At 37.7% G+C, this 26,761-nt stretch overlaps 3 protein-coding genes across 5 annotated transcripts; 1 reads left to right on the plus strand and 2 right to left on the minus strand.

Annotated features, from left to right (window-relative positions):
• Positions 1 to 844: 844 nt before the first annotated feature.
• Positions 845 to 6,097, plus strand: LOC147868290 (pentatricopeptide repeat-containing protein At2g39620-like). The gene has a single exon (XM_087317522.1). It carries the CDS (start codon positions 1,159 to 1,161, stop codon positions 5,842 to 5,844), a length of 4,686 nt encoding a protein of 1,561 aa, XP_087173648.1. The 5' UTR covers positions 845 to 1,158; the 3' UTR covers positions 5,845 to 6,097.
• Positions 6,098 to 6,846: 749 nt separating this feature from the next.
• On the minus strand, positions 6,847 to 8,711 carry LOC147868291 (large ribosomal subunit protein eL20y). Its single transcript, XM_087317532.1, has 4 exons — positions 8,556 to 8,711; positions 8,255 to 8,370; positions 7,822 to 7,885; positions 6,847 to 7,397 (listed from the first exon to the last, which is right to left on the minus strand). The coding sequence occupies exons 1-4, from the start codon at positions 8,568 to 8,570 to the stop codon at positions 7,056 to 7,058; spliced, it is 537 nt and encodes a 178-aa protein (XP_087173658.1). The 5' UTR covers positions 8,571 to 8,711; the 3' UTR covers positions 6,847 to 7,055.
• Positions 8,712 to 10,728: 2,017 nt separating this feature from the next.
• Positions 10,729 to 20,796, minus strand: LOC147868292 (protein CELLULOSE SYNTHASE INTERACTIVE 1-like). Of its 3 annotated transcripts, none has more exons than XM_087317545.1 (7): positions 20,499 to 20,796; positions 20,339 to 20,411; positions 16,016 to 19,085; positions 13,401 to 15,945; positions 12,415 to 12,872; positions 11,946 to 12,062; positions 10,729 to 11,032 (listed from the first exon to the last, which is right to left on the minus strand). In XM_087317545.1, the coding sequence occupies exons 2-7, from the start codon at positions 20,392 to 20,394 to the stop codon at positions 10,889 to 10,891; spliced, it is 6,390 nt and encodes a 2,129-aa protein (XP_087173671.1). In that variant the 5' UTR covers positions 20,395 to 20,411; positions 20,499 to 20,796; the 3' UTR covers positions 10,729 to 10,888. The 3 variants fall into 3 exon arrangements, with proteins under 3 accessions (XP_087173671.1, XP_087173677.1, XP_087173666.1); XM_087317551.1 differs by having other exon boundaries at positions 20,339 to 20,387; positions 20,499 to 20,795; XM_087317540.1 differs by lacking the exon at positions 20,499 to 20,796 and having other exon boundaries at positions 20,339 to 20,489.
• Positions 20,797 to 26,761: the final 5,965 nt, after the last annotated feature.

The raw sequence follows: 26,761 nt of genomic DNA on the forward strand, positions 1-26,761 counted from the left end.
TTTTCCATCAATTTGTACACATACCCACCCCTTCGCATAGTATCTATTGAAAATACTTTGGTCAACCATGATCAATTCTAAGAGGGTTTTCACACTCATACATGTATGCTTGCCACGGCATAAAAGAAATAAGGCAACCCATGAACCATGCCACGACACCCCCTCCTACTACCAAGCAAGATCCACAATATAAAGGTGATCAATCTTTCAACATTTTAAAACAAGAAACAATGTGCTAAATCAGAACGTGAGAGCATTGTCTTTTTTTCCTACATCTCAAAGCTAATTGTTTGGTTTTGCTGGTAAATAGATGAACTTCCAGGAGTATCTTGGTACTTTTCCCATTTTAAAACTCTTTGAACTCTTCATAATTCTAGTTTGAGATCATCAACACTACAAATTTTCTACTAAAGAATGGACTTACATTATAGAGCATATTTTAAGTCAACAACAATATTGGATGGGATCAACATGGCATTGTAATTAAGCAAAGGATGAAGGGCAAAGCATTGAAATACAATATTTGGATATCTACTAGAATTCCATGACACTAAAGTTGATGAATCCTCATTTGAAGGCTTCATGGGACAAAAAGGAGTCTGAAAAAGTATACGGAATTGCCCATAAGTTTTAGAAAAAATACCATGATAGCGCTCACTTTTCATAGATACCAAAAGATCCCCCAAGTGGAAGACCAGCCGTCACGCTCGGTTTTAATTTCATACAAGAAGATTTGTTTCCTTGTGTAAACCTTGAAAACCTTGGGGGGGGTGTGTTTCGGTAAACACTCTAAAAGTCAGAGTGTTTTTCTATTCAAAATTAGGTTGACCTGGGTTCAAATTCCAAGCACAACCAACACTCCCCTCCCCCCAATGACCTTTGGCAGTTACAACAATGGATGGAAACCAGAAAGAGAGAATGCATTGGAGTGGGTTGCATACTCACAAAAACAGAGCGAAGATGATGCCTGGATGGGTATGGCTTTGGCTCACTACACCAGAACAGACCAATTATTGAAGTATAAGAGGTGAACAAAGAGTAATAATAATGATAATGTTGTCAAAGAAAGCTAAGGATTAGAGAAAAGAGCGAAAAGAAATCCTTTAATGGACGCAAGTTGGAAAACGAATGAAGAAGACCCATTCATGGTAGAAATCAATGGAAAAGGTTGTCATGAATTCAAACAGCACAACAAGTGGCTCAAATGCTGCCATTATTTCTTTACTAAAAACTTGTGCTAAGAATAAAGATCTGAATGAAGGTATCAAGTTACATGGTGATATAATAAGGAAGGGCCTTCTTTTGAAAGATCATTTTGTTGGAAATACCTTAGTAAATATGTATGCCAAATGCGGTGAACTTGCAAAAGCACAAGAAGTATTCAATGAACTTCCCATTCAAGACATTGTCTCATGGAATGTATTAATATCAGGATATGCCCACTATGGACACAGCCAAGAAGCATTGAATTGTTTTGAACAAATGAAACTCAAAAGAGGTTTATCTCCCAATTCAGTCACATTTGTTTGTGCTTTAAAAGCTTGTGGAAATATCGGTGATTGTGTACTAGGCCAAGAAATACATGTTGATATTATTAAAAGAAAATTGCTTACCAATGAACTTGTTGGAAATGCATTGGTCAATATGTATGCTGGATGTGGTCTTCTTGGGAAATCACGAGAAGTATTTGATGAGCTTTCAGTTCATAATGTGGTTTCATGGAATGCATTGATAACAGCTTATTCTAATAATCAATGTGAAGAAGATGCATTGCATTGTTTTGAACAAATGCAACTTTGTGGTTTATCACCGGATGGAGTCACTTTTCTTTGCATATTAAAAGCATGTGGGAATGTAGGATCTTCGAGTAAGGGCCAAGAAATACATGCTCAGATTGTTGGAGGTGGATTTCTTGGAAAAGATATCACTATTGGTAATGCATTGGTGGATATGTATGCTAGGTCTGGAACTCTCACAAAAGCACAAGAAGTGTTCAATGAGCTTCCAACTCAAAATGTCATTGCATGGAATGCATTAATTGCTGGGTATTCCAATCATGGTAATGATGAGAATGCATGGCATTGCTTTCAACAAATGAGACTCCATGGCCTTCTCCCTGATATAGTCACCTTTTCTTGTGTATTAAAAGCATGTGCTAGTGCAAAAGCCTCAGGTAAGGGTCAAGAAATTCATGCCCAGATTGTCAGGAATGTGTCCCTTCATAAAGATGTCATTGTTGGAAATGCTTTGCTTGATATGTATGCTAAATCTGGAATGCTTTCAAAAGCACGAGATTTATTCAATGAGCTTAAATTTCGTGATGTAGTTACTTGGAATGTGTTAATTGGAGGATATGTTCAACATGGACATGGTGAGGAAGCGATGAACTGTTTTGAAAAGATGCAACAGGGCTATATCTCGCCGAATTGGATCACCTTTCTTTACTTGTTGAAAGCATGTTATATCACAAGAGCAATGAATAAAGGTCATGATATACTATCTAGGATCCTTGGAGACGGCTTTTTAGAATATAACAATATCATTGGCTCTACAGTTGTATGCATGTATGCAAAATCTGGTATGCTTGGCAAAGCACAAGAAGTTTTTGACACACTTCCATCTCAGGACATCATATCATGGACTGCTTTGATTGTAGGATATGCTGAAAATGCACAGGGTGAGGAAGCAGTGAATAGCTTTGAATATATGAAACTTCAGGGTATTTTTCCTGACCCAATTTCTCTTATTTGTATCCTTAAAGCATGTGGCAGCATAGGTGCAACTGAAAAGGGCCAAAGTATACACACAGAGATTGTGAGAAGAGGATTGTTGGAAAATGACAATACAATCGGAAATGCTCTAGTTGGAATGTATGCTGTTTTGGGGATGCTTGGAGAAGCACAAGGAATGTTTGATAAGTTGCAAGTTAAGGAAGTAGTTTCATGGAATGAGCTAATTGAAGGATATATTGGATATGGATATGATTGTGTAGCATTATACGCTTTTGGGCAGATGCAACTTGAGTGTATTTTACCTGATGGAGGAACTCTTTTTTCTATCTTCAAATCATGTACCAGTTTAGGTGCTTTCAAAGAAGGTCAATCATTACATGCTCAGATTGTAAACGAAGTGTCCTTGGAAACTGACATTAAAATTGGTACTGCACTTGTAGATATGTATGGTAAATTTGGTGCATTAGTAAAAGCACAAGAAGTGTTTGATGGACTAGAGACTAAAAATGTAGTTTCATGGAATGCACTTATTGCTGGGTATTCCCAACATGAACTTGGGGATAAAGCATTAGATTGTTTTGAAAAAATGAAATTGTGTGACTCAACTCCAGATGAAATTACCTTCCATTCTATCTTAAAAGCATGTGGTAGCATAGGAGCATTGGTGAAGGGCCAAGAAATACATGCGGAAGTGGTTAAAAACGGACTCTTGGAGAAAGATATGGCCATTGGCAATACATTAATTAGCATGTATGTGAGATGTGGTGCACTTGAAAAAGCACAAGAAGTGTTTGACGGCATTCCCATTTGGAATGTGACCTCCTTAAATATTTTGCTGGCAGGATATTCTCAAAATGGTCAAGGTGAGGAAGCACTGAAATTATTTGAAAGTTTGCGATATAAAGAAACTTCTCCAAATGTAGTCACCTTTGTATGCATCTTGAAAGCTTGTGGTAGCATAGGAGAAATTAATAAAGTCCAAGAATTACATACTAGAATAATCAAATGCGGAGTCCTAGAGCATAATGATATGATTGGTAGTGTGTTAGTGGATATGTACGCAAAATGTAGCTTGTTTGCTGAAGCTGAACAAGTGTTTGGCAATCTTCAACATCAAGATGTAATCTCATGGACTGCCTTAATTGCCGGATATGCTGAACATTCACACAATGAAGAAGCATTAAACTGTTTTCTAAACATGCAACAACAAGGCATTTCTCCGGATCCAGTTACTTTTGTTTGCATCCTGAAAGTGTGTGGAAGCCTGCAAGTAGCTGAAAAAGGTCAAGAAATACATGCCGATATCATTAGGAAAGGGTGGTTGGAAATGCATACTATTCTTGGTAACCCTTTAATAGATATGTATGCCAATTGTCTCATGCTTGAAGATGCTGAGCAAGTGTTCAAAACTTTAGCAGTTCATGACATTGTCTGTTGGAATATTGTCATTGCAGGATTTGTCCAACATGGTTGTGAAGAGGAAGCATTTAATTCTCTTGAGAGACTGCAATATGAGAGTTTATCGCCTGATGGAACCACTTTTGTTTCTTTATTGAAAGCATGTGGCAGTGTACAAGCCTTGGACAAGGGTCACGACATGCATGCTCATGTTCTTAAACATGGCTTTCAGAAAAGTGATATGGTTGTTCGAAATGCAATTATAGATATGTATGTAAAATGTGGTGCACTTACTGAAGCACAAAAGGCTTTCGACATGCTACCAAACTTGACTACAGTTTCATGGAATGTGCTCATTGCAGGATATACACAACATGATTACCATGAAGAAGCTGAGAATAATTTTTATTTGATGCGATTGCGTGGTTTCTCACCAGATGAGGTCACATTTGTTTGCATGTTGAAAGCATTTGGCTGCATAAAAGTAGCTTCAAAGGGTCAAAAGCTACATACAGATATTGTCACACTTGGATCCCTTGAAAGAAATGATGTTGTTAGAAAGGCATTGATTGGTATGTATGTGAAATGGGGCATGCTTCAAGAAGCATATGCAATATTTCAAAATTTGCTAGTAAAGGATGTTGTTTCTTGCAATGCGTTGATCTCAGGATATGTAGAACAACGGTATTGTCGGGAAGCGTTTGAATGTTTTAGATGGATGCAAAAGTCAGGTATCGCTCCAGATTCAGTGACCTTCATTTGCACTTTGAAATCTTGTGCCATGTTAGGATTTTTCGAAAAAGGTCTGGAAATACATGCTCAAATAATGAAATTTGGCTTGTTGGAAAAAGATATACTTATCGGAAATGCTATGGTAGATATGTATGTGAAATGTGGCATGCTTTCTGAGGCACAAAAAGTCTTTAATAAACTTTTGGTGAGAGATGAAGTCTCATGGAATGTGTTAATCTTGGGATACGCCCAACATGGACTCAGTGAAGAAGCTCTAGATTGCTTGAAATCGATGCAATTTTGGGGGTTTTCACCAGATCAAATCACTTGTGTCGCTGCATTGGGAGCATGTAGTGCTATAGTAGCCATTATTGAAGGCCAAAAGATACACGCTGAGATTGTCAAAAAAGGTTTTCTAGAAACAGATAATATTGTTGGCAATGCCTTAGTAGATATGTATGCTGATTGCTGTATGGTTTCCGAAGCACATAAAGTGTTTAAAGAATTGCTAGTTCAAGACGTCATCTCATGGAATGCACTTATTGCAGGATATGCACAGCTTGGAAGCAATGAACTTGTATTTCATTTATTTCATAAAATGCTACAAGAAGGTAATGATCCAGATTCTGTAACATTTACGATTTTGCTTAACACATGTAGTCATGCAGGTATGGTAGGAAGGAGTGAGATATGTTTTCAAACCATGAAGAGTGTGTATGGAATCTCTCCAACACCAGAACATTATGCATGCATGGTGGATCTTTTTGGGCGTAGTGGTCAGTTAGAGATGGCAGTGTTACTGGTCAATAACCTTCCTTTTTCTGAACACCTCATAGTATGGAATACACTGTTGGGTGCTTGTAAAAAAGAGGGGGATGTGGAGCTTGCAAGATCAGCCTTCGAACATGTTATACAATTGGATGATATGGACTCTGCTGCTTACATCTGTATATGGAACATATATGCCAATATTACTAAGTGAAAACAAAAAATATGATTTATGCTATCTTTATCCAGGAAGTCCTCACGCCCCATATGAAGCTGGGAACAATTCTTTATCCTAGTAGATAATTTGATATTGATGAAAAACCAGAAATATAATTTATGCATGCTCTACCTAGGGATGAGCACCACAGAAACATGGGACAATTTGATAATTGTGTTGTCTTGGGTATGTTCAAGTTCCAATCCTGAGACTACGGATGTTAATCAACTCATAGAATGCAAGAAATCATGGGCTACACAATCAAGGCTCAGTCTGGCACTATACATGATTAGAGGTGGCAATGCCATCTAGATAACTGTTCCACAACAGTTCTTCCCAAGAACCTGGTTACAAAGGAAGCTTCCAATGAGCTTCACAAAAGTAATGCTGTAATCCTTTCCATGAATTATCTTCCCATAGCATAAGATATAATTTGGCTTTACATGTATGAAAAGATATACACAGCACATGAGATCACTCCTAAATTCCCCATTTACCACGAACCTATGACTTTCCATTTCACCAAGGCAGCCAAATTTGACTTATGAATTTCTTGAGACACACAAACAAATGATACGAATTCTTATTGTGAATGACAATGCTGATGGCAACCTCAGAAAGTGAAACTGTTATCTACGCTTGAAGGTTAATAAGTAGTTCAATACCTCAGAAGCTTCTCAAAAGACTCACAACGTTACACTAGTCAAATTTAACACTAAAATCAAAAGACCATATTCAGTTTTACACAACGATCCTTCCTAATATGTATCAATTTACATAAAAATCCCAGCAAGTAGTCAAATACTTAAATCCTTTACATTACATGCAAATAAGAATTTAATTTATAGCCCTAGAATTGTACTAAAAAACCTACAATTAATATGAAATGCAGATGAACATATTCGAATTGACAGAATTTAGAAGAGGAAAATATATTTAGCTTCTTGCAAATATGCGTTCATACAAAAGACATGAACTTGCACTTACAGTAAAATTACCAACACTAAAAACTCAACAAATGTATTTAATTTGCAACAAATGTTTTGGCTCTTTGCAAATAAGAATTCATACACAAACCCCAAGTACAAAATCTCTGATTTGACACTAAGTCAATTACTAAAACCCAAAACCACCAAAGGCATCCTATTCTTTCCACAAAATCCGGCAAAATGTACTCTAACTGCTAGATCTGTATGTTAATCTTCCAATTAGACAAATGTATTGGGTCTAGTCGCTTTGTAAGTGGTCTTCAACTTCCTGCTAGGAGGACGAATCTTCCTTAGGATCAATGGAAACTTAATCTTTGAATCATGGAATTGCTTAGTGTTTTCACGCTTGCAAAGCTTTGCAGGAACAGTAGCTGTCTTGATTATTTGAATACATGGAGATCTCACACGGTGGCGAGATGCCATCTCATCATACATTTGCTCCACTGCCCCATTTAATGTAGTATCCCTGTATTCCTTGTACATGTTGTGATACCCTGTCCTACTTTGATATCGCACCCATATACCATAATTTTTTATTGTGGTTGGTTTTTTCTCAAATATCTGCCAAAACAATGAAGCTGATCAATCCGAAATCTGGTGCTATGAAAGATAAATGAAAAAACTTCAGATTTTCCCATATCTGATATTAGATTTTACTGTACATCCAGGCTCCACATACCAGCACAATGAGATCTAAAAGACAATGACGTATATGAAAAGCCTACGCATGGGGAATTCAAGAATTGAACGTTACACATTACTATGGGCCTGCATGCAAATGTCATATTCATATGTTGATCATACTCAATAATAGAATCCATTCAATTAATATAAGACAATGTAAAATCAGTTGCCGTTTTATGATCTCGTATCCCTCCATTTAAGCAGTATTGCGATATTCAACAGAAATAATATATGAGCAAATTAAATCACCTTTGAGCTACATAAATTTCTACACTAGTAAATAGAATGCTGGATCTTCTACCTCATTAATGGCAAGAACCTGGCCATGAGACCTCTTCACCTTCTTCAATTTCCTCAGAAAATACCTAGAAGGAAAAGATAAAGACGAAATTAACATCATTATCAGTTCCACATTAACAGAACACCAAAGATTATGTCAAAAGGCAAAATCAATTTACGTGAAGGCAAGCACAGAATTGTATGAAAGGTTCATTTAGAAAATGGAAGTGCCGTATGAGAAGAAGACATTAACCGACACTACGGAAACCTAAGGAAAAGAGCAAAAAAAACTACATAAAGAAAATCAGCCTATAGTAAGGAAATTAAAATTATCATGAGGCAAGAAAATTCAATCTACAATATGCCCGTTAGGATACATCAAAATGCACCACCTGTAAACCAGAGACGCCTAAACAAGAAAAAGAAAAAATCGTAAACTTGGAAAGAGAAGCTACCAAAACTTAGATTTTGCACGGACTTCATTGGTGGCCCAGAGCTTCATACGGTAGATCTTAGGTTGCTCATCAGTGGCAGTAGGCAAAGCTCTCCCAACCACTTGGTACTGATGAAACTGCGCACAGAAAAATTAAACGTCAAGACTAAATTGAAGAAACGCTCACTTCATGAATCTGCTGCAAATACACATGCTCTCTCTATTTATCTGTAATAGCCTCTTTCTCATCACAAACCACAAAATGGAGACCGAAGGGAAAATAGATCAATGTCAATCCGTAACCTGAACTGCAGATGACTTACCCGGAAAATCGCCATAGCTGGGAGCTCGGAGAATGAGAATGGACGGCTTTCGCTGGTAATAAACCCTCTGGCTGCGAGCCCTAGATCTGACGGTCCATATCAACAGCATCCGATGGCTCAAAACGATATATGTGCCTTATGCTTCATCATATTCCTTGTTATGAGAAAATGGACCTCTTTTTTAAGTGTATTTGCGAAATTAGCCCCAACCCAACCACAACACATTGTTTTTCCCCGGCCATTGCCAAGAGCCAAACGATAGCCATCACGTTGCTCCTTGCCACCGTTCCTTCTCACAACCATACATCTTCGTTTTCTTGTAATTTATTTGTTCATTCGCACCACATGGAACTTTGATCACGATTTGTATGGGAGATTTAGACTACGATTCCCACTTGTTCCTATATGTTTTGGCTTGTGCATATTCTGTTCATAAAGTTTCATTGTTGAAGTAACACGAAGTGACCAAACTTTCATGACATACTAAAGTCTCAGTTATGCCACTTCACTACGTGGACGATGTGAGGCTCTTCTTGAGAGATATCATCATTGTTCGACACTAAAACCGTATTGTTGAATATATTCGTGAAAGTAGGGACTAGCGATAGGAATTTGACACGCAACTTACAACTTCAACTTAATATATTACTATATTAAACCATACTATATTGCTCTAAGTCCATTTAATATAGTGCCTCACACCACTCTTTGACACCTAGTCCACATTGTTGAGTACAATTCATGAAGAGTGTGGCCGGTTTGTGAAACCAAGGACTCGCGATTGGATTTTGACATGCAACTATCACCTCTTTGACAAGATAACAACGCATATTCTCCTAGTAGAGATCACAACAATATATTTTGCACCATATACTCATTGTAGAATATCATAATGGGAAATAACTCAAGGAAAATCTTAGCTCATGTACACCATCATACCCTTTTATTTACTTGGACAATATCAATCAACACCAATTTTGCCCAAAGATCATGGTTTACGTTTCATGTTGAAGCATCACGGCTAGCCGCTCCCAGATTGTTTGATTTATGCTTCTTGCCACATAGTTCCAAACTAGCACCTAAAAAAATCTTCGAGTGTATCACCCTCCATTATTCAATTGTAGTGGTTTTAACGTACTCCTTTCTTCCTATCTACAATTGAAGTCACCTCATGAAATTTGGGCATGCTTGCTCTTCAAGGGTCAAACCCACACTTTCCTATTTGCATCATCAATGAGGATAACAAAACATAGTGCTTTCCATACACATTTGAATCTACTAGGTCGTGCAAATTGGTGGCAAATTATACATGCATGTTGTGGGTATTCTTGCTTTCCTTCCCATATACACAATGATCACAAAATTAGACGTCAAAAAAAGACAAGGAAGGCAAATAACCAAAACTAGATTACAATATCACTTCACACGGACTAGAGAATCATGCCATATCGCAATAATTGAATGATTTGTTAAAATAACAAGTCTTTTTGGGAACTATAATATTTCCCTTAAGAAATTTGAAGGACTACTCTACAAATACTAGCTTGTGCCTAACCTCTAATCACCTTACTAACATCAAGCACTTTATAAGTTCAAGGACATGGCAAACTTCTTCCAACACTCTGGACTTCCCGTTTGCCAACTACAATATGGCAAATCTAATGCGACCGTTGTACATTTGTGAGAATCATCAAACTAGGGATTCCTAAACGATGAAATTCATAAGTTGTATGTAAACCACTCCCTTTGTTGAATCACAATGAATAATACACCTAAATCAAATTGAACAATCGGTTTTATACTTATAGTTGAAGAGTTCACATTTGTGAGAATCACCAAACTAGGGATTCCTAAATGATAAACTTCAAAAGATGTAAACCACTCCCTTCGTTGAGTCACAATGAATAATACACCTAAATCAAATTGAACAATCGGTTTTATACTTATAGTTGAAGAGTTTACATTGAACATAGTGAATATACCAAGACTCTCTTTTTAGCCCTAGCTTACATTCTTTTATACTTATAATTGAAGAGTTCAGACCACCAACTTGCCTTTCCACCTCATGTGCATTATAAGAGCAATTAATGAGCACCTAGTTTCCATGTTTTTGAAAGAACAGAGAAACAAGTTTCCGATGGTTCTAGAAAAGAACACTAGGGTATATTGCAAATAATAAAACCAATGCTATATATTAACATCTTAAAGAATACATCCCAATGTGAGAGTTCAACAAACAAAAGAAGGAAAGAATATTGAGTTACCAAGACACATGATTAAATACAACAGATTATTAAGCACAAGATACTAATTAGGCACAAATGAAGAGGGGATCAAGAGTGTGACCATTGGAACTCAATTTCAAGAGTTCGGGCAGTGCCATCCTGGTTTGTATCGGGAACAAGTGTATATTGTCCACTCACTTTTCCAAGCAAAATAACACGGTCGATTTGAATGGTGACTTTCCCTAGGGAGCCCTGAGATACAAGCAATCCAAATCTTGGGTCTTAACATACGCAAAATCAACCTTCACATTCTTGTTGTAGTTTTACAAAAACAATTGTCATAGAAAAACTTCCACTTGTCAATAATACCAACACCTATATATGATTATGGTATACATGTGTATGTGCATTAAAAGTTTTGATAAAAAGTAGAAATATGGTGATGATTCCTACATTTTTAGAAAACTTCAAAGTTACTACAAAAAGGGATATTATGACAGAGATGGTAAACAAACACAAAAAAGATGTTGCAAAAGCAAATGCTAGCTAAATCCTTGTCACCAACTTCCACTATTTACATCAACACCCTTCAACGTGATTAATGCATTCAAATAAGACTAGCACAGCTCTTCCCCGTGACAATTGCAACTCAGAAAGGGAGAAAAAATATCTTCACAGTGGCTTGAACAGCTAAATTATCCGATGTCTCTAGAGTTTCAGTAAATAATCCGAGAACATGGCAACACTAAAACTGTAGCAGTGAATTTTGCCACAAACATAACAATATTAAAATTCTTTCAAACCAAACGGTTATCTAGAAAATGCATTCAGATCATCAAGAGATGGATTTCATTTGTTATCGTATACTTGTCTAATGGATTAATTATTTATTATTTACTTTATGGGTACACAATCATATTAGGAAAACTCAGATACACCCGTTAATATGCAGTTGTTTTGTTTATGTAAAGTTTGCATATCTACGGTTTGACACAAGGCCTGGGGTTTATGGATATCTAGAGGACTAGAAAAGCTAGATCACTATCCTAACAGAACAAAACTTCTCCTCTCTTTCCTATTGCTAAGGATGCAATCTTTTCTACAGAGTTTAGTCCCACAAATTTAATCCATAAATGGGTATAACAGGTAAATGTTTGTTCGTTACCTTTCCAAATGTATTTTTGCTTTTGCAAGCAACACAAAGCTTCTGTCCTTTCGGAGGAGTGTCAAATGGCCAAGCAAAGCTTTGGTTCCACTCTGGGGAGCTGCTGCTTGAAACAACCTGAAAATAGCTCCATGCATGAGTTCATCTTCCCATACAAACAAATGAGAACCATATCTAATGAATTTAATCAAGTTGACATGGTCTAGAGTTTCTAGGACAAAGCCCCAAAATAGCCATGTTTTTCTTTATTTTCCAAACGGCCTTGGTCAACCCACAAAAGAGCAAATATGTTCTATTCAAGCAATGATATGATCATTTTATCACTTTCCTCTCAATCATGTGATATAGAGCAATTATACAGTTAAATTTGTCCTCTTTTCCTCCGGGGTTTACCAAGGGTGTTTGGAGAAATAACAAAAATCTGGGGCATTTTGCTAAGGTTTGTCCCAAAGTTCTATTTGGATCACACCTTTGTTTGGCAAGGGGGACTGTTTCCGAGGGTGATTTTGCAGAACGCACTAGGACTACCCATTGATTGCTTCAAATTCATGCCCTGCTTGATTGTCACTATTAGGTTCCCAGGTAAGCAATGCAGAAGATCTGCTGCTTTCTCTTGGAAGTGTTCTGGACCTGACCTCATCATCAATTGCAGCAAAGGAATAGCCTCCACCATAGCCACAGACTGTGTTTTTCTGACTTCATTTACATTTGCATTGGACCACCCTTGGCTCAGTAACAATAAAGCATCCAAAGATGCTTCTTGAGCTGCTTCAGTTCCAGTTTTCAAGCCACCAATCAATTGAGGTATAGACAACGTCGCAGCCTCTGTACCCCGGAGTCGTGGAAAATTGTAGAAGAGGATATCGATGGCCTTCAGCATATCTTCATTTACCGTTCCAGTTGCCCAACACTCCCGCTCCAGAGAAGCTAAAAATGGTAAGAAAAATACGTTGATAATTGAAGACAGGACATATCTGTCTAATGAAACTCGACCAGAACAAGAGGGGCAAACCCCTAGTTTATGAGGATTCAAATTATGGTCTATCCACAAAGTATATTGCGCACATGGACCTTTGCCATAGTTTCAACTCATGACCTATGGACAAATAATTAATTACGTTTTTATCTATACCATCTATTACAGTCCCATAAGCTTAAAATATTTACAATTTCAAACTAGAGATCTGCATACTGTTACCAAACTTGAACTCAAGAGCTCATTGCTTTACCCATAATTGCATGGAATGTGGGGAGGGACAACACATAGAAGGTATTAGAACTTGACACCTGTACATAATGTAGTTACCATCAAGAGAAATAGTTTGCGTTCTATTGTTTTAGCATTCCATGGATCATATTTAGCTTCTGAACGAGAGTGAGTATATTTATCGATATAACTCTTCTTCGTAAAAGCAATGCTAGACAAATTTACCACTACCTTAATGAAAGAATTACCTGTTAACGCTCTGATTATCTCACTGGTTGCATATTCTTGTATTGTGTTATTTGAAAACAAAAGCTTGATCAGAGTTGCAGCTTGTCCAGCAATTTCGGAGTTGCTAGAATTGAGAAGCTCTTGGAGAATTTGAACACCACCAGCTTCAGCAAGTGCACGCTTATTAGGTCGGCTATCCATAACAAGAGTCTGAAGAGCACAAACTGCTATCATTTTCATCTCTTCTGAGGGTTGATCTTCTAGTTGGCTAACTAAGGCACGACAAGCAGACACTGCATCTGTTGTACAGGCTAGACCATCGTGTTGGAATAGATCACCCAATGCTAGAGCTGCCAAAACTCTTGCTGCCTGAGGCCTGGATTGAGGATCAAGTAAGTATTCTGACAATGGAGAGATAGCTAACTTTGCTCCCTTTGTCTCTCGTATCTTTACATTATTGAATAAGGCCTCAAGCAGCCGTGCTGCAGCTTCTTCACATTGATGGCATCTTAATAGCTCAAGGAGTGCCTCCACAGCACCACCCTGAGCCATTTCCTCTGCACTTGAGGCATCATCTCTTTCAAGAACAAGCAACGCATTAAGGGAAATCACCACAGTAGCTTCTGAGCTTGACTTCAATAGCTTCACGAGGACTATGGGAGGGATATGCAAGTAGTATTGTGGACTAAATGTCAGGATGTTTGAAAGCACATATGCAGCCGATTCCCATAAAGCATGGGGTAGTTGGGGATTATCCTGAACAATTATTTGCGAAAGTTCAAGTATGCCTCCAGCATCAGCCACAGCATTGGGCCAACTCTTGGAAGCTCTTTCCAATGCCTTGATTGCTTTCTGCTGCAAACTCTGAACTCCAAGTCCAAGGATTCTGACCAAGGGAACTATTGCCTGCTGAGTGGTAATGTCTCTTTGAAACTGCTCTTGCACTAAAAGATGACCGAGTAATTCGGCAGCAAGTTGTTGGACATTCTGAGAAGATGAATCAAGTAGTGGAGTTAGAGGCTCTATACACTGATTCGGAATCAAATTCTGGATTTCCTGAGTTTGAGGCTTCTCAACTATGTTGATCAGCACTTGCAAGGCACTATGTTGTCCAGCAGGGCTCAATCCTGGCCGAGACAAAACCATAAAGAGTGGCTTAATAATATTAGCTGTTGTTGCACCTTTTGCTATGCTGGCATTGTTGGTTAAAATTCGGAGCAATTCTGTTATTCGAGAACATAAAACATCAGGGACAACCAGAATTATCTCCATCACAGAATCGATGATGCCTGCTTTCACCATTTCTACTTTACAAAGTGGCCTATCTTTACCAAGTTTTGTGAGTGCACTAATCACTGACTCATGCAAGAGATATTTATCGCCAGAAACTAGCCCACAAAGAGGAATAATAGCACCTTCTGCTGCAACTATCTCAGCTTGGTACTCATCATCCAACAAATTATCCAGTGCTGAGGCACTAGATAATTGCAGTCCACTGGAATCTGCCATCAGCAAGGTTATCAAAGGTGTGATGCAATTGGATGCTGCTGGCATGGTTCGAATTCTAGCATTGCTAAACAGGACTCGACATAACTCTGCCGCATACTCTTTCAGCTCTAGAGAGCAATCACTCATTAAAAACCTGCAAAGGCTATCAATTGTACTTGTTCCAGCATCAGCAATAGCAAGTGCCTTAGGAGGATTTTCCATGGACAAACTGATCAGAGCTGACATTGCAGCTTTTTGCTCTTTTTCAGAACCAGAGTTCAACATTTCTACTAACGGGGCAATTGCCTGTTTTCCTGAATCACCAGTTCTTATATTCTCAGCACTGAAAAGCTGATCAAGAGCCCTTGCCGCACTATACCTTGACTTCCTTGTCCCCAAACGAAGCACTGCAATAAGTTGGTTTACAGCTCCAATTGCTGACTCATGCGCTCTGAGTTCATTACAATTGAACAAAATTCTAAGCAAATCAGCAGTGGCCTCTTCAATGGCATCTTGAGGTCCTAAAGAGAGATATTTTGTTAGAGCATCCAATGCCCCAGCTTCTGCCATTGCTAGCTTGTTTGTATTACTGCTTTTTGCAAGTTGAGTTAGCAAACTAAGCGACAATGAAGGTGCACCTGGTCGATCAGGAATGGGCCTCAATAGATCAACTAAGCTAGGAATAACTTTTCGGGCAGGCATCCCAACTCTTATATCATCAACTCTAAAAAGGCGTTCAAGGGCAACCTGATCAGGATTGGGCACAAGTTGGAATTCTTCTGCCAGTACGGCAAAGTTGGGCATATCGGACTCGAAGCTTCCAAGAAAAGAAATTAGACCTCCTGGTACTCCTGAGTTTGCTACAGAGAGAAGAGTGCCTCGGCTTCCACTGCAAATAAGACTATTAAGAGCTTGCGCAGCAAAATAACGATCAATAGCTTCCTCTGATCTTAGGAGAAAAGAAAGAGACGAAATTACTCCCATGGTTACAGACGAACGCGTAACATCCCTATGCTGGAAGAGAATCGCCAGCAATAGCATGGTCACCCAAATACTACCAGTATCCTCTGGATATGCCTGTTCACATATTAATGGGGGGTGAGACGTGACACTTCAGGGTAAAGATGAAAAGGACATTACACATCACCTGTGGCATATTGGAAGCCATATCAGCCAGTTTCTCAGTAAGAAGCGCAACTGCACCTCCCTCCTTTATTGCAAGTTTGCTATCATCATTATGGCAAGCTATTATAGAGAGCAGCCATAACGCAGCAGTACCTCCTAACATTGCAGCTGATTCGTGCTCCAGGGGAATTCTGACATCATCATGTTTATTACTAGTTTTACCTTTTTTCTCCATACCAGAATTGTCTTGTGCTTCACCATTGTGAGAATGGTCCATTGCCTTCATACCAAGCATGTTGATGAGTGACTGTATCAAGAGTATAAAAGCTCCTGATTCATTCAATGCTTCCATGGCTTGTTGCCTATGCTCCTTGAATGCACAAATCAAAAGAGTAACCCCCCCAACCTTCACTTCTGTTCTTGTAGAATTGATAATATGCTCAGCAAGGGAACTAATGCACGTTGATGTACTTGTAATAAGGTCGCCCAAAATGACTGGTTGATCCCGACAGAGTCTTGACAGGACTTCTATCGCCTTCTCCTGCATTAGTGGTGGACCTAAAGCAACACAAGTAACAAGAGGATCCAATCTTCCTGGTGCTTCTGCTAAAACCGTCCATGGTGGTCTAGAAGTTCCTGTATACCTAGCCCTAGACAAAGTTGCAAGAGCATCTAACACTTCTGACTTGGTGCATTGTTCCAGATTAGTGGCTGCCAAAAGTTCAACAAGGGCAAACACAGCTCCAGAACTCTGGATGCTCTCAGATAGTGTGTCATCTATGGAACGGAACCTAAGAAGCAATGATAAGGCACATGCAGCAGACTCCCTCCCTTCATAGGTACCTTCAAGTAGTACCCTCGTGAAGGGAACAATCAGGTCCTCAGCAGGAGCTCCTTTGGATAAATTTACATCTACGAAAAGGTTTGCAAATGCAGTTGCTGAGATCTCTGCCACTGCTACATTGGATGATTTTGCCAATGTAATCAACGGTAATATAGAATCCTGTGCACGATGTGCAATCTCTTCATTTTTCTTTATGGATAAGAATATCGCACCAATAGCCTTTGCAGCTTGCATGGCAATCTGTTCAGGTTCCACCTTCAACAGATTAATAAGAAGTTCAAATGCATCTATAACAAATGGGCTCTCTCGGAGATCATTCCTTGCACTAAAAATCTTAGCAAGAACTGAGGCAGTGTGTTCCTTGACTTCTTCATTTGATGAGTTGAGTAACCGAAATACTACATGCAGTGCATCATTGGCAGCAGATCCTTCTCTCAAGATTTCATCTTGCGATGCAACACAAAGAAGGCATCCCAACACATTTAGTACATGAACTTTTGAATAAGGATGCTCTCCTTGCAGCAGTGCAGCCAACTGACTCACGGTGCTATCATCCGATTTTCTCACTAATTGTGTCAGAGCTTTGGCAGCAATTTCTTGACCTTTAACACTAGCAATCTTCAAAAGCCATAAAAGGGCTGGAACTGCATCAGCAGTCTGAACACACGCTCGTATGTCTTCACTATGAGTACATAGATTAGCAAGGATAAGGGCAGCATCTTCCTTAGCTTTCACAGAACCTGTCTCCAGTATCTGAACTAATGGTGGTATACCACCAGTAGATGTGATAATCCACCTGCTACTATCAACTTCTTCTGTAAGAATAGAAAGCAAGCCTACTGCATATTCTTGTTGCTGCTCCGAAGACAAACCTAATAAAGATATCAAAAGCTGAATACCTTCACGGCCCCTTAGAGATTGCCAGAGATCCATTTCCCCACTACACAATTTTTTTAGAGATTGCATCAGTTCTTCATGAACATCATCATTGGCCATGGTCACCAACCCAACGAGCATCTTTTTACCTTCTGCATTGATCAATCTGTTCTGCAGTGTCACATTTCCATACAAACTAGCAAGAGCTTCAATTGTACGCTCCTGAACGAGGTCTGGAACTTGAGACTTCAATTGTTTCAGAAGAACGTGTTCAACCATTTCTGCATCTATTACATCGCCAGTCCTATCACTATTATCAAAAACCATGAGTGCATATGCAAGTGCACCAATAATATCAGCCATGTGAGAATCTGGCTTATTAGACCTGATATTTTGTGCAATAGTTAAAATCACCGTTGACATACCACAGAAAATGTTAGCAAGGGCACCCATAGCATTCTCTTGCAACAATTGGGCATATTTACCCTGCATAAACTCTTTGGAAGGAGCCACGACAGCCCTAACTAAGATGGATATAATTCCAGGTTCAGACATTGCCTGTCTCGCTTCCTCGGAAGTAAATGATAATGCCTTTAGAGCTCCCGCTGCTTCTGCTCGAACGGACAAGTCATTTCCATTTCCTACAAGACCTAGAAGTGGCTCAACAAGTCCGATACCAAGGACACTTTTAGTGTTGAAGGATGTTTCCATCATGAGATTCGCAAGAAGAGAAGATGCATTAGCTTGTGCTGTAGAATTTCCATGATGTAACAATCTTACAAGAATCTGAATACCCCCAGCCTCAAGAGTAGTTGGCCAGAAGCCATCAGTGTTACTACATAGATTTTGTAATGCTCCAATAATAAGACCCTCAACTTGTAAATCTAGGTTTTGTTGAGGTTGTAGTTGTTCCCACAGTTTCAGAACTACGCCTTCAGTTGCAAAGATTTTACATCCCACTTGATCGGTTACACTTCCTTGCGATACGGCATGAATTGTTTGAGCTGATGAAAGCTGAGCGTCAGGAGAAGGGGTCTTCAAAAGTGAGAGTAATGGTGGAATACAACCTCCAAGAAGAACTTTCACGCGCAATTCTTCTTCTTGGCATAACGCCCCTAATATTGCCGTGGCTGTAATCTTAACACCCAATGTTCCTGTCCTCACAAGTGATACTAGTAAAGGTATAGCTTGTGAATGAGTACCAATGGCCATCCTAGCTTCTTTCCTTGTTTCCGTAAGCTCCAAGAGTTTTTTAGAGATGTGTACTTTCTCACTCGGTGTGGAGACATTCATTCGAAGTTGTTCGATGTATTGAGCAATGTTTGCAAAGATTCCATCAGGATCTTCCGTACCTTGGTTTCCATTCCAATCCCTGGATGGGAAAAAAAGACAATATAAATTAGCCATGCGGATCCATGATACCTGTCAGGATCACAACACCCAAATCATATAAAATTAACTCAAAAAACATATTTCATCAATAGAAAGTACACTAGAATCTTACTCTCTATCCAACATCTATAGGTTAGAGAGAGCGTCATAAGAAATAGATCCAGAGGGCACAGGCATAAAAGGGTATCTATCTCTTTATATATCTACCAATCTTAGATCTATTACGTTCCGACCATAGACATCTAGTAAATGGCCATCCAATAGCTAATAGGTCTACTCTATCCTTAATTAACTCCTAATAATATAATTTTGTGTATGATCATAATCTAATATGTTCAGAACATAGCTATCAGTATGTGGCCATCCCATAGCTAATGAGCCTATTCTAGCCTTAATTAAGTCCAAACAATATAATTCATAACACAGGCCATTTTTAAGTGATCCTAACAATTTCCCAATAGCTAATGGGCCTTACTAACTACTAATAGCATGTTCATAACACGGTTCAATTACATGATTAAGAGAACGTGATCCAAACAATTATCTTTGCTAAGTAGCAGATCTGGGTTATCTTGCTGTGGTCTGCACCCGTCATAATAAGATTGATCATTCCATGTGCCTTCATTTTCTTCAGGAATGTTTTCTTAACCTTACACTTGAAGCTAAAGTATTTTAAAATGTATACTTTTGGAAGAAGTTACATCAGATACATCCACATATAAAGGAGCATTACACAAGCCAGAGGTGAATGATGACTTATATAAGTTTAGGTGTTTTACTTGCTTGATTTTGCACACAAATTGCTATAATTATAGCTTATACACTGGCTAGATAAGGGGAGATTTTTTTAATTGTTTGAAAAGCCTACCTTTTCAATCAAGGAATCTCCATCAAATGAAGTATATATATACATACATACATGTATGTATTTATGCATGTTTATATATATACATGAAGAATCCATTAAACAAATCAGATTATGAATGATGACTAGTATAGATCAATGATTGCTTGATTTTGCACATAATTGTGAAGCAAATCAAATGTGAATGGTGGTTATATGATTTTAGCTACTTAAAGTTACGTGATTTCACAAGAAACTTGCTTATAATAAATCAGAGGACTCTTGCATAGATCTTTCTTGAGCATGAATGAAAACGATAGAGTAAACAATAAATTACCATTACAGTGCAAAGACAAGAGCAAAGTTAGTTTTTAATGCATTGGCCTTACCTCGATCGCGATAGAGGGTCCGTTTCCAAAGTAGATTTCATGATTGATCCTTGCATTTTATATCCAAGTATATCTTCACAAACGTGAGAAAAATGGAGAGAGATATAGCCAAAGCAAAAATGCAATCTGAAAATTAAAACAGAACGCACTAAGGTTTTACCTTTAGATCTGCTACGTCTCACTACCAGCAAATGGTTCAATACAGATTTCTCATTCGATGTGAAACATGATTTGCCTATGCTACATCTCTACAATCATGAACTGAGGGTGAGGGTGAGGGTTTAGATGTTGACCGATCAGAACGCATGAGCGAGATCCAGCGGATTTAGCACTAGATGAATATCATCAGAGTGAAGGCAAAGAAGATGCAAATGCGTGGGTTAACTGTATGAATATTGAATTGATCCCCACATTGAATGCAGGGAGATTGAATCGATCGATCAGAATATTATAAATATGTATACTGGGTATGTATGTATGTATGCATGTATGCATGTATGTATGTACTTTATACGTACGTATATGTGTATGTGTGTTTGTGTGCATAGAACTACACCAAAGGCCCTAGGCATGAGACATTCACACCTCTATGATTTGTCCGTCTGTCATTATTTAATCGTCTCCTTGGCAGATGCTTGTTTTGTTCAATTGTCTGTACCTGAGTTGTCATTTGTTGTTTGTTGTTCATCCGAAGATTTCTTTATTTACAGTTTTCATGTTTTGCATGGTCTCCTTTTCTGTAACATGGAGTAAGAGTAGCAAATAGAAATTTGGAACTTTGCGAGATTACATGTTGAATTTGGATTTTGTTGCAAGTAACTGGCAAGTTCAAAAGTTTGATGGGTTTTTTTTTCTTTGCGAACGTGCCCAGTGGATTAATTTCCTTTGCACTGATACTAGATGGAACTTGAAGCCTCTATCTGATACCCAATCATATCGATATGGAAGTACATAAAAAGCATATGAAATATTTGAATTGATCACATACACATGCACACTAAAGAATTAAAACATGAACTTTAGGAATCCCACTTTGTGTACAAGTAATATCAATAGTGTGTTTGTGTACATTTTACATCATAAGGGGATGTCAATGTCAATAATATTACAACATTCTATTTGAAGTCATTGTTATTATGCTCATGAGGGAAAAAAGTCTAAGGTATTGAACTTATGCATACTCTATATTCTTTCCATGTACATAAGGGAAACAATATGCTTCATAGTGTTTTAGTACCAACTTGTAAGTTGTAGTAAAAAATGTGTGTTTGTCAAATTCTTAGTGGGTCCATCTGATGGGTACACTTCACGAGTCAATGATTGAGGAGTCTCTTAGCAATAGAGTATCCATGCATTTGTATATTGATGTTAGGAATTGGCACGTGCCTACAACTTTTTTTTACGCCGATATAAATAAATAGCACGATAGAGACAAAGATGCATGTGCTTCATTTACCCTTAAAAATGACACATTACTTGTAACTCTCCACGCACATCTTTATCTGTCCATCCATTCCCCTCTCTCTTTTGTGAAAGTGCTCTAAATTTCAAAACAACATTACAATACAAAAGACCTTCTTTCTCCCATGTTTCATTATTAAATATAAGTATCCATTTGTGATTTGTTTTTAAAATACATCACTTTGCATACAATATGTTAGAAAGTACTTATCTAACCCAACTTTATATAGCATGCACGTAGGATATTTTTTTCCCTTAAGATACACATTTTGCTCCAGTTCCCTTAATTCTCATTATTACTCACGCCACCAAGAATAAGTCATGAAACACTTGAATTATGAAACTCAATCACACCCAATTTGTCCTCTTGAGAGGGGGCTCTTCAGATCGCAAAACATCATCGAGTGTTACCCTCAAAACATCACGTGTCTTCATGTATTAAACTTAGGTGGAAAAGTAATTGTTGCATACAATTACTCTAATTATGGTTTTAAATTTTGGAGGTATCTCAATAAATCTCAAAGAAGCCCAAGGTAGTTTTGTAGAATACCCTTCCTTCGATTAGGAACTCTCCCCCCCCCCCCCCCCTTGACCATGTCAACAATCCAACCATGTGAAAATTTCCATACTTGTGATGCACCCAAAAAGGCTTGAATTTCACATGGTTACCACCAAGTTATTGTAGTAAATGAATAGAGGTGGACCGATTATAAGCGACGTGTAAAGTTTTTGTTGTTTCCCCAATAAAATACACTTCTAACTCCTAATATTTCCTATTAGACATCAAGAGTTATTCATATTCCTTACGTATAACGATTATTCTATCATGGGCTCTAAATCATCATTTTGAGATGTTATATTTCACCCTTAGCAAATGTTTTGTAATAATGCGCATATCATCATGATGTTTGAATGTGACACTCTTTGCATTTGGTTCACATTGAGTATTGTTTCTCACCAACTTGATATTCTAGCTCATGTTTCTCTTTCTTGATTGTGATATTGTATTTACCACTATTGCTCAATGGTTGAATTAAGGTTCCATCTTTTGTGCTTGGGTGAAACAATTCATAGTAGGCAATCGAGAAATCATTTTGCATCATCATTTATTTTGACGTAAAATCCCTTTCTTTCATCTTACATGCTAACTAATTTTCTCCTAGTTAGGTAGCATTGGGTTGTCCAACCAATCATAGACATTTATTATATAGGTAATGGATGGATGACATTGAAGAAGGCCACTTAAATTTTTGTAAGTTCAAAGAGCAAGATGGACATGTGTTTCAAACCCAAGCACCTCATAACACAATCCACTTAGAGATTATCGAAGAAACATATCAAAGATAATGAATATTCACAAAAAATTATTATGGTAAAGCGCTAATTATGCACTTAACTAAAATAAATAAATCGTCCAATTTTGAAACTAAAGCCTCTCATTTATAGAGTCTTGAAATTATTAAAGTGGTACGATGCAATGCATTGTGACTACTTGTATCTTGAAACCATGTGGTGCCCTTGGGGAATCTCTACAGGTTAATGAATCCATGATGAGATCATTTGTAAATGTTTATTGCAAGACAATGTTATGCTTCAGGGAATGTTGCTTTCGTTGACATGTATGCCAAATGTAACGATTTGGATATGTAGGCTAAATGTGATAAACTATGAATAACACATAAAGTGCTCAAGGGGCTTCTGGTTCAAGATGTATGTGGTTTCTTGGAATGCATCCCAACATAGACCTAACTAGAAAGCATGGACTCCTTTTAAACACAAGGCAAAATGACGGTGAGCATGGATATGATAAGGAGACACTCATGTGCTATGAGAAAATGTGAGTTGAAGGTGTGCCATTGGATGACATTACACTGGCTTGTATCTTAAAAGCTTGTGTTAGCAATGGAGACATTGCGGATGTTTCACGAACATATGTTGAAGTTATCCTCACGGGATTAGAAAAGGAGCTCCTTATCAGTGGTACTTTGGTAATTGATGTTTGTGCTAAATATAGCCTACTTGCAGAAACTCAACAACTGATTGGGGGGATGTTGAGAAGGTAATCTGTTGTGTTGAGAATATGTAACAAAAAGGTGTTTCTCAAGTCACTATACCATTACTTTGCAACGTGAAATCATATAATAGTATAGTATTCATCAAGCAAATGCATGCTGAGATAATTAAGAAAGGATTCGACAAAGATCTTCTTATTGGTAGTACATTGGTTTATATGTATGTCCAAATTGGATGATTAAAGTAACACGTCAAGTTTTTGACAACTTGCCAGTCAAAGATGCGATCCTATGGACTACATTAATAATTGGTTTGTAGAACACGAGCATGGCGAGGAAGCACTAAACCTCGTGAAGGATATGCAAACACATAATATCTTGCCAAATACATGTGTGCTTGTTTCTGGCTTGAAAGTTTGTGGTGATACTCGAGACATCAATCAATGTACTGTAATACATGCCGAGATTGCGAAGAAAGGGTTACATACTGAGACCTTAGTGTAATATCATTGTCAATACCTTAGTGGGTATGTATGCCAAATGTGGTTTCCTCTAAACAACACAATAATTTTTTATGATCTTTCTATGAAATATGCAATTTCATGCAGTATAGTGACTATAGAACATGTGGAACATGGATATAGTGAGAGAGACAACACTCTCCTTTTTTTAGTAATGCATGCCAAATATGGAGAGTTTGTAAAATCTCAGAAAGTGCTTTGATAGGTTGCAATTTGAGTATAGTCTCTTGGACTACGCTTATTGCTGAATATGCTAAATAAGGTCAAGGCCACAAAGTTGGACTGTTTTAAACAGATTCAAAACGATGGCATTGCCCCAGATACTGTCACATACCCTAAATGCTTGTGGGACTCTTTGATTGATATGTACATCAAATGTAGTCTAATAATGGAATGTGATTGCATCTGGATATACTAACTATGGGCTCGAAAAGCGGCTGTTTTATGGCCTGGAACAAATGCAAGTAGAAGAAATTTGCTTGATTTGGCATAGAGTCTCTAACAAGAGAAGGGGGGTTTTACATGGTGATAATGCAAAAGAAGGATTTGAAAAAGATTTGTTTGTTGGTATAGTAAATGTGAACCAATAATTGAAGCCCGAGAGCCTTTTGATGGATTATTGTTGGTTGGAGATGTGGTACAATGGACTGTCATGTTATTGGGCTATATTGAGCATGATAAGAATGAGGATGCTACACAACTCTATCTTCAAACGTTGGTGCAAGGCCTCTTACCTAATATGATGACATTTTCTGGTATGTTGAAAGCATGTGGCAACATGGGAGATATACAGAAAGGGAACAACTTCCATGTTCAAATGTCCTTGTAATACATGGAGGTCACACAAACAAGTGCCTTATTGAGAAGTATGCTTGAAGCTTAACAAGTCTTTTCCATAAGACAAGCAAGAAGTATTTTTTAATGGTCTAGTTTAATTTCGAGATATGCTCGAACGGAGAAACGGTGCATAAAACATTTAGCACATGTGTACAACGATTCTGATGTCCAAAGTATTATTTCAGCCATCTCTCATCAACATGGAGGCTGCAAATATCCATGAATCAAAAATGTTTTTAGGTCCCTTTCTCCTCAAGAATGGATGGATGAATTTATGGTTGGCATTAGCTTTGTTTTGGTGGTGTTGTTCTTCTCACTAAAACAACCATCAATTTTTGTATTGCTTATGATTTTATAATACCAGGGCGTATCTTTTGTTTGGGAAAAAATAAAAACATTTAACACAGTTATGGTTTCAAATATCGTCTCATGGAATGCGCTAAAAAGAGGCTATAGAGACTATGGATATGCCGAGGAAGGGTTGTATTAGCTTAGAACAGATTCAACACAATATATGTATATATTTTCCTTTAATTTTAATATACCAATGGAGGATATTTTTATGGGAAAAAAAAAAGTGGTACGATGCGATAAATATGGCAAAGAGTTAATTTTGCACCTAATTAAAAAACATAAACTAAACTTGAAACTAGATCCTCTCATTTATATAACCTTGGAATTAATAATGGTGTACACTATGATCAATTTTGTTTGCAGATATAGGTGTAAATATCATGGTGATCCCCATATGAAAATTGTATATATTTACAAGGGACTAGAGGTCAATGTATAGCCCCCATGCGTGAACTTGCATAATAATATATGACAATATGTGATTGGATGACTACATCACATTCCAATGATTGAGTTGCATGATTTAGTTGAGAATTAGAGAGTTTTTTCTAGTTTTGGGTGAGCTTATTAAAACGATATGTTCTTTAATGACAACATGCAATTCTTTTTCGTATATTCCCTTAGCACCTTGTGCCTGACTATCACCTTTGTCACACTAGTCGTGGTCATTCATTGTATAGCTGTTGTCATTATCCATATCGAGGTCTTTGCCCCTGTTGTCATTATAATTGTCAATGTATTGTAGACATCATCATTGCGGTGGTGGTGTTGATTGTCGTCTTTAATTCACTTGTATATATATCAGTCCAATCACCATGATATAACACGTACGAAGACAATTGGTTGCAACTTCTCACATCCATGCAATGTGTTTTCATACATTTGTGGTGCATTTGAGTTTCGGAAACTAATTGTTATGTTTTTACCAATGAACTTATGAAATCCAATCATACAATGAGATCCCTTGATGTCCCGGTTTACGGTGCCTATAATTGTAGTGTTTAGGAAAAAACTAGACACGCACATACAATGAAACATATAATATATGTAACTACATGTATGATAACGCACTTAGGAATTATTGTTATTGTAAAGAGTATAAGCTCAACATCCCCATTTATGTGCTACATTTAATGTACAATAAATTCAAGTACTAAGATGAAGAATATTTGACACACAATATTGCGTGTCTACCGTAAGTGCAACATTGGCATGATAATTCTTCCTCCTTGTTTTCC

The sequence above is a fragment of the Azolla caroliniana genome, unplaced genomic scaffold (assembly GCF_043228905.1).
Source record: "Azolla caroliniana isolate FFs.n. ecotype wild unplaced genomic scaffold, voAzoCaro1.0.p SCAF_1, whole genome shotgun sequence".
Classification (NCBI taxonomy): Eukaryota; Viridiplantae; Streptophyta; class Polypodiopsida; order Salviniales; family Salviniaceae; genus Azolla; species Azolla caroliniana.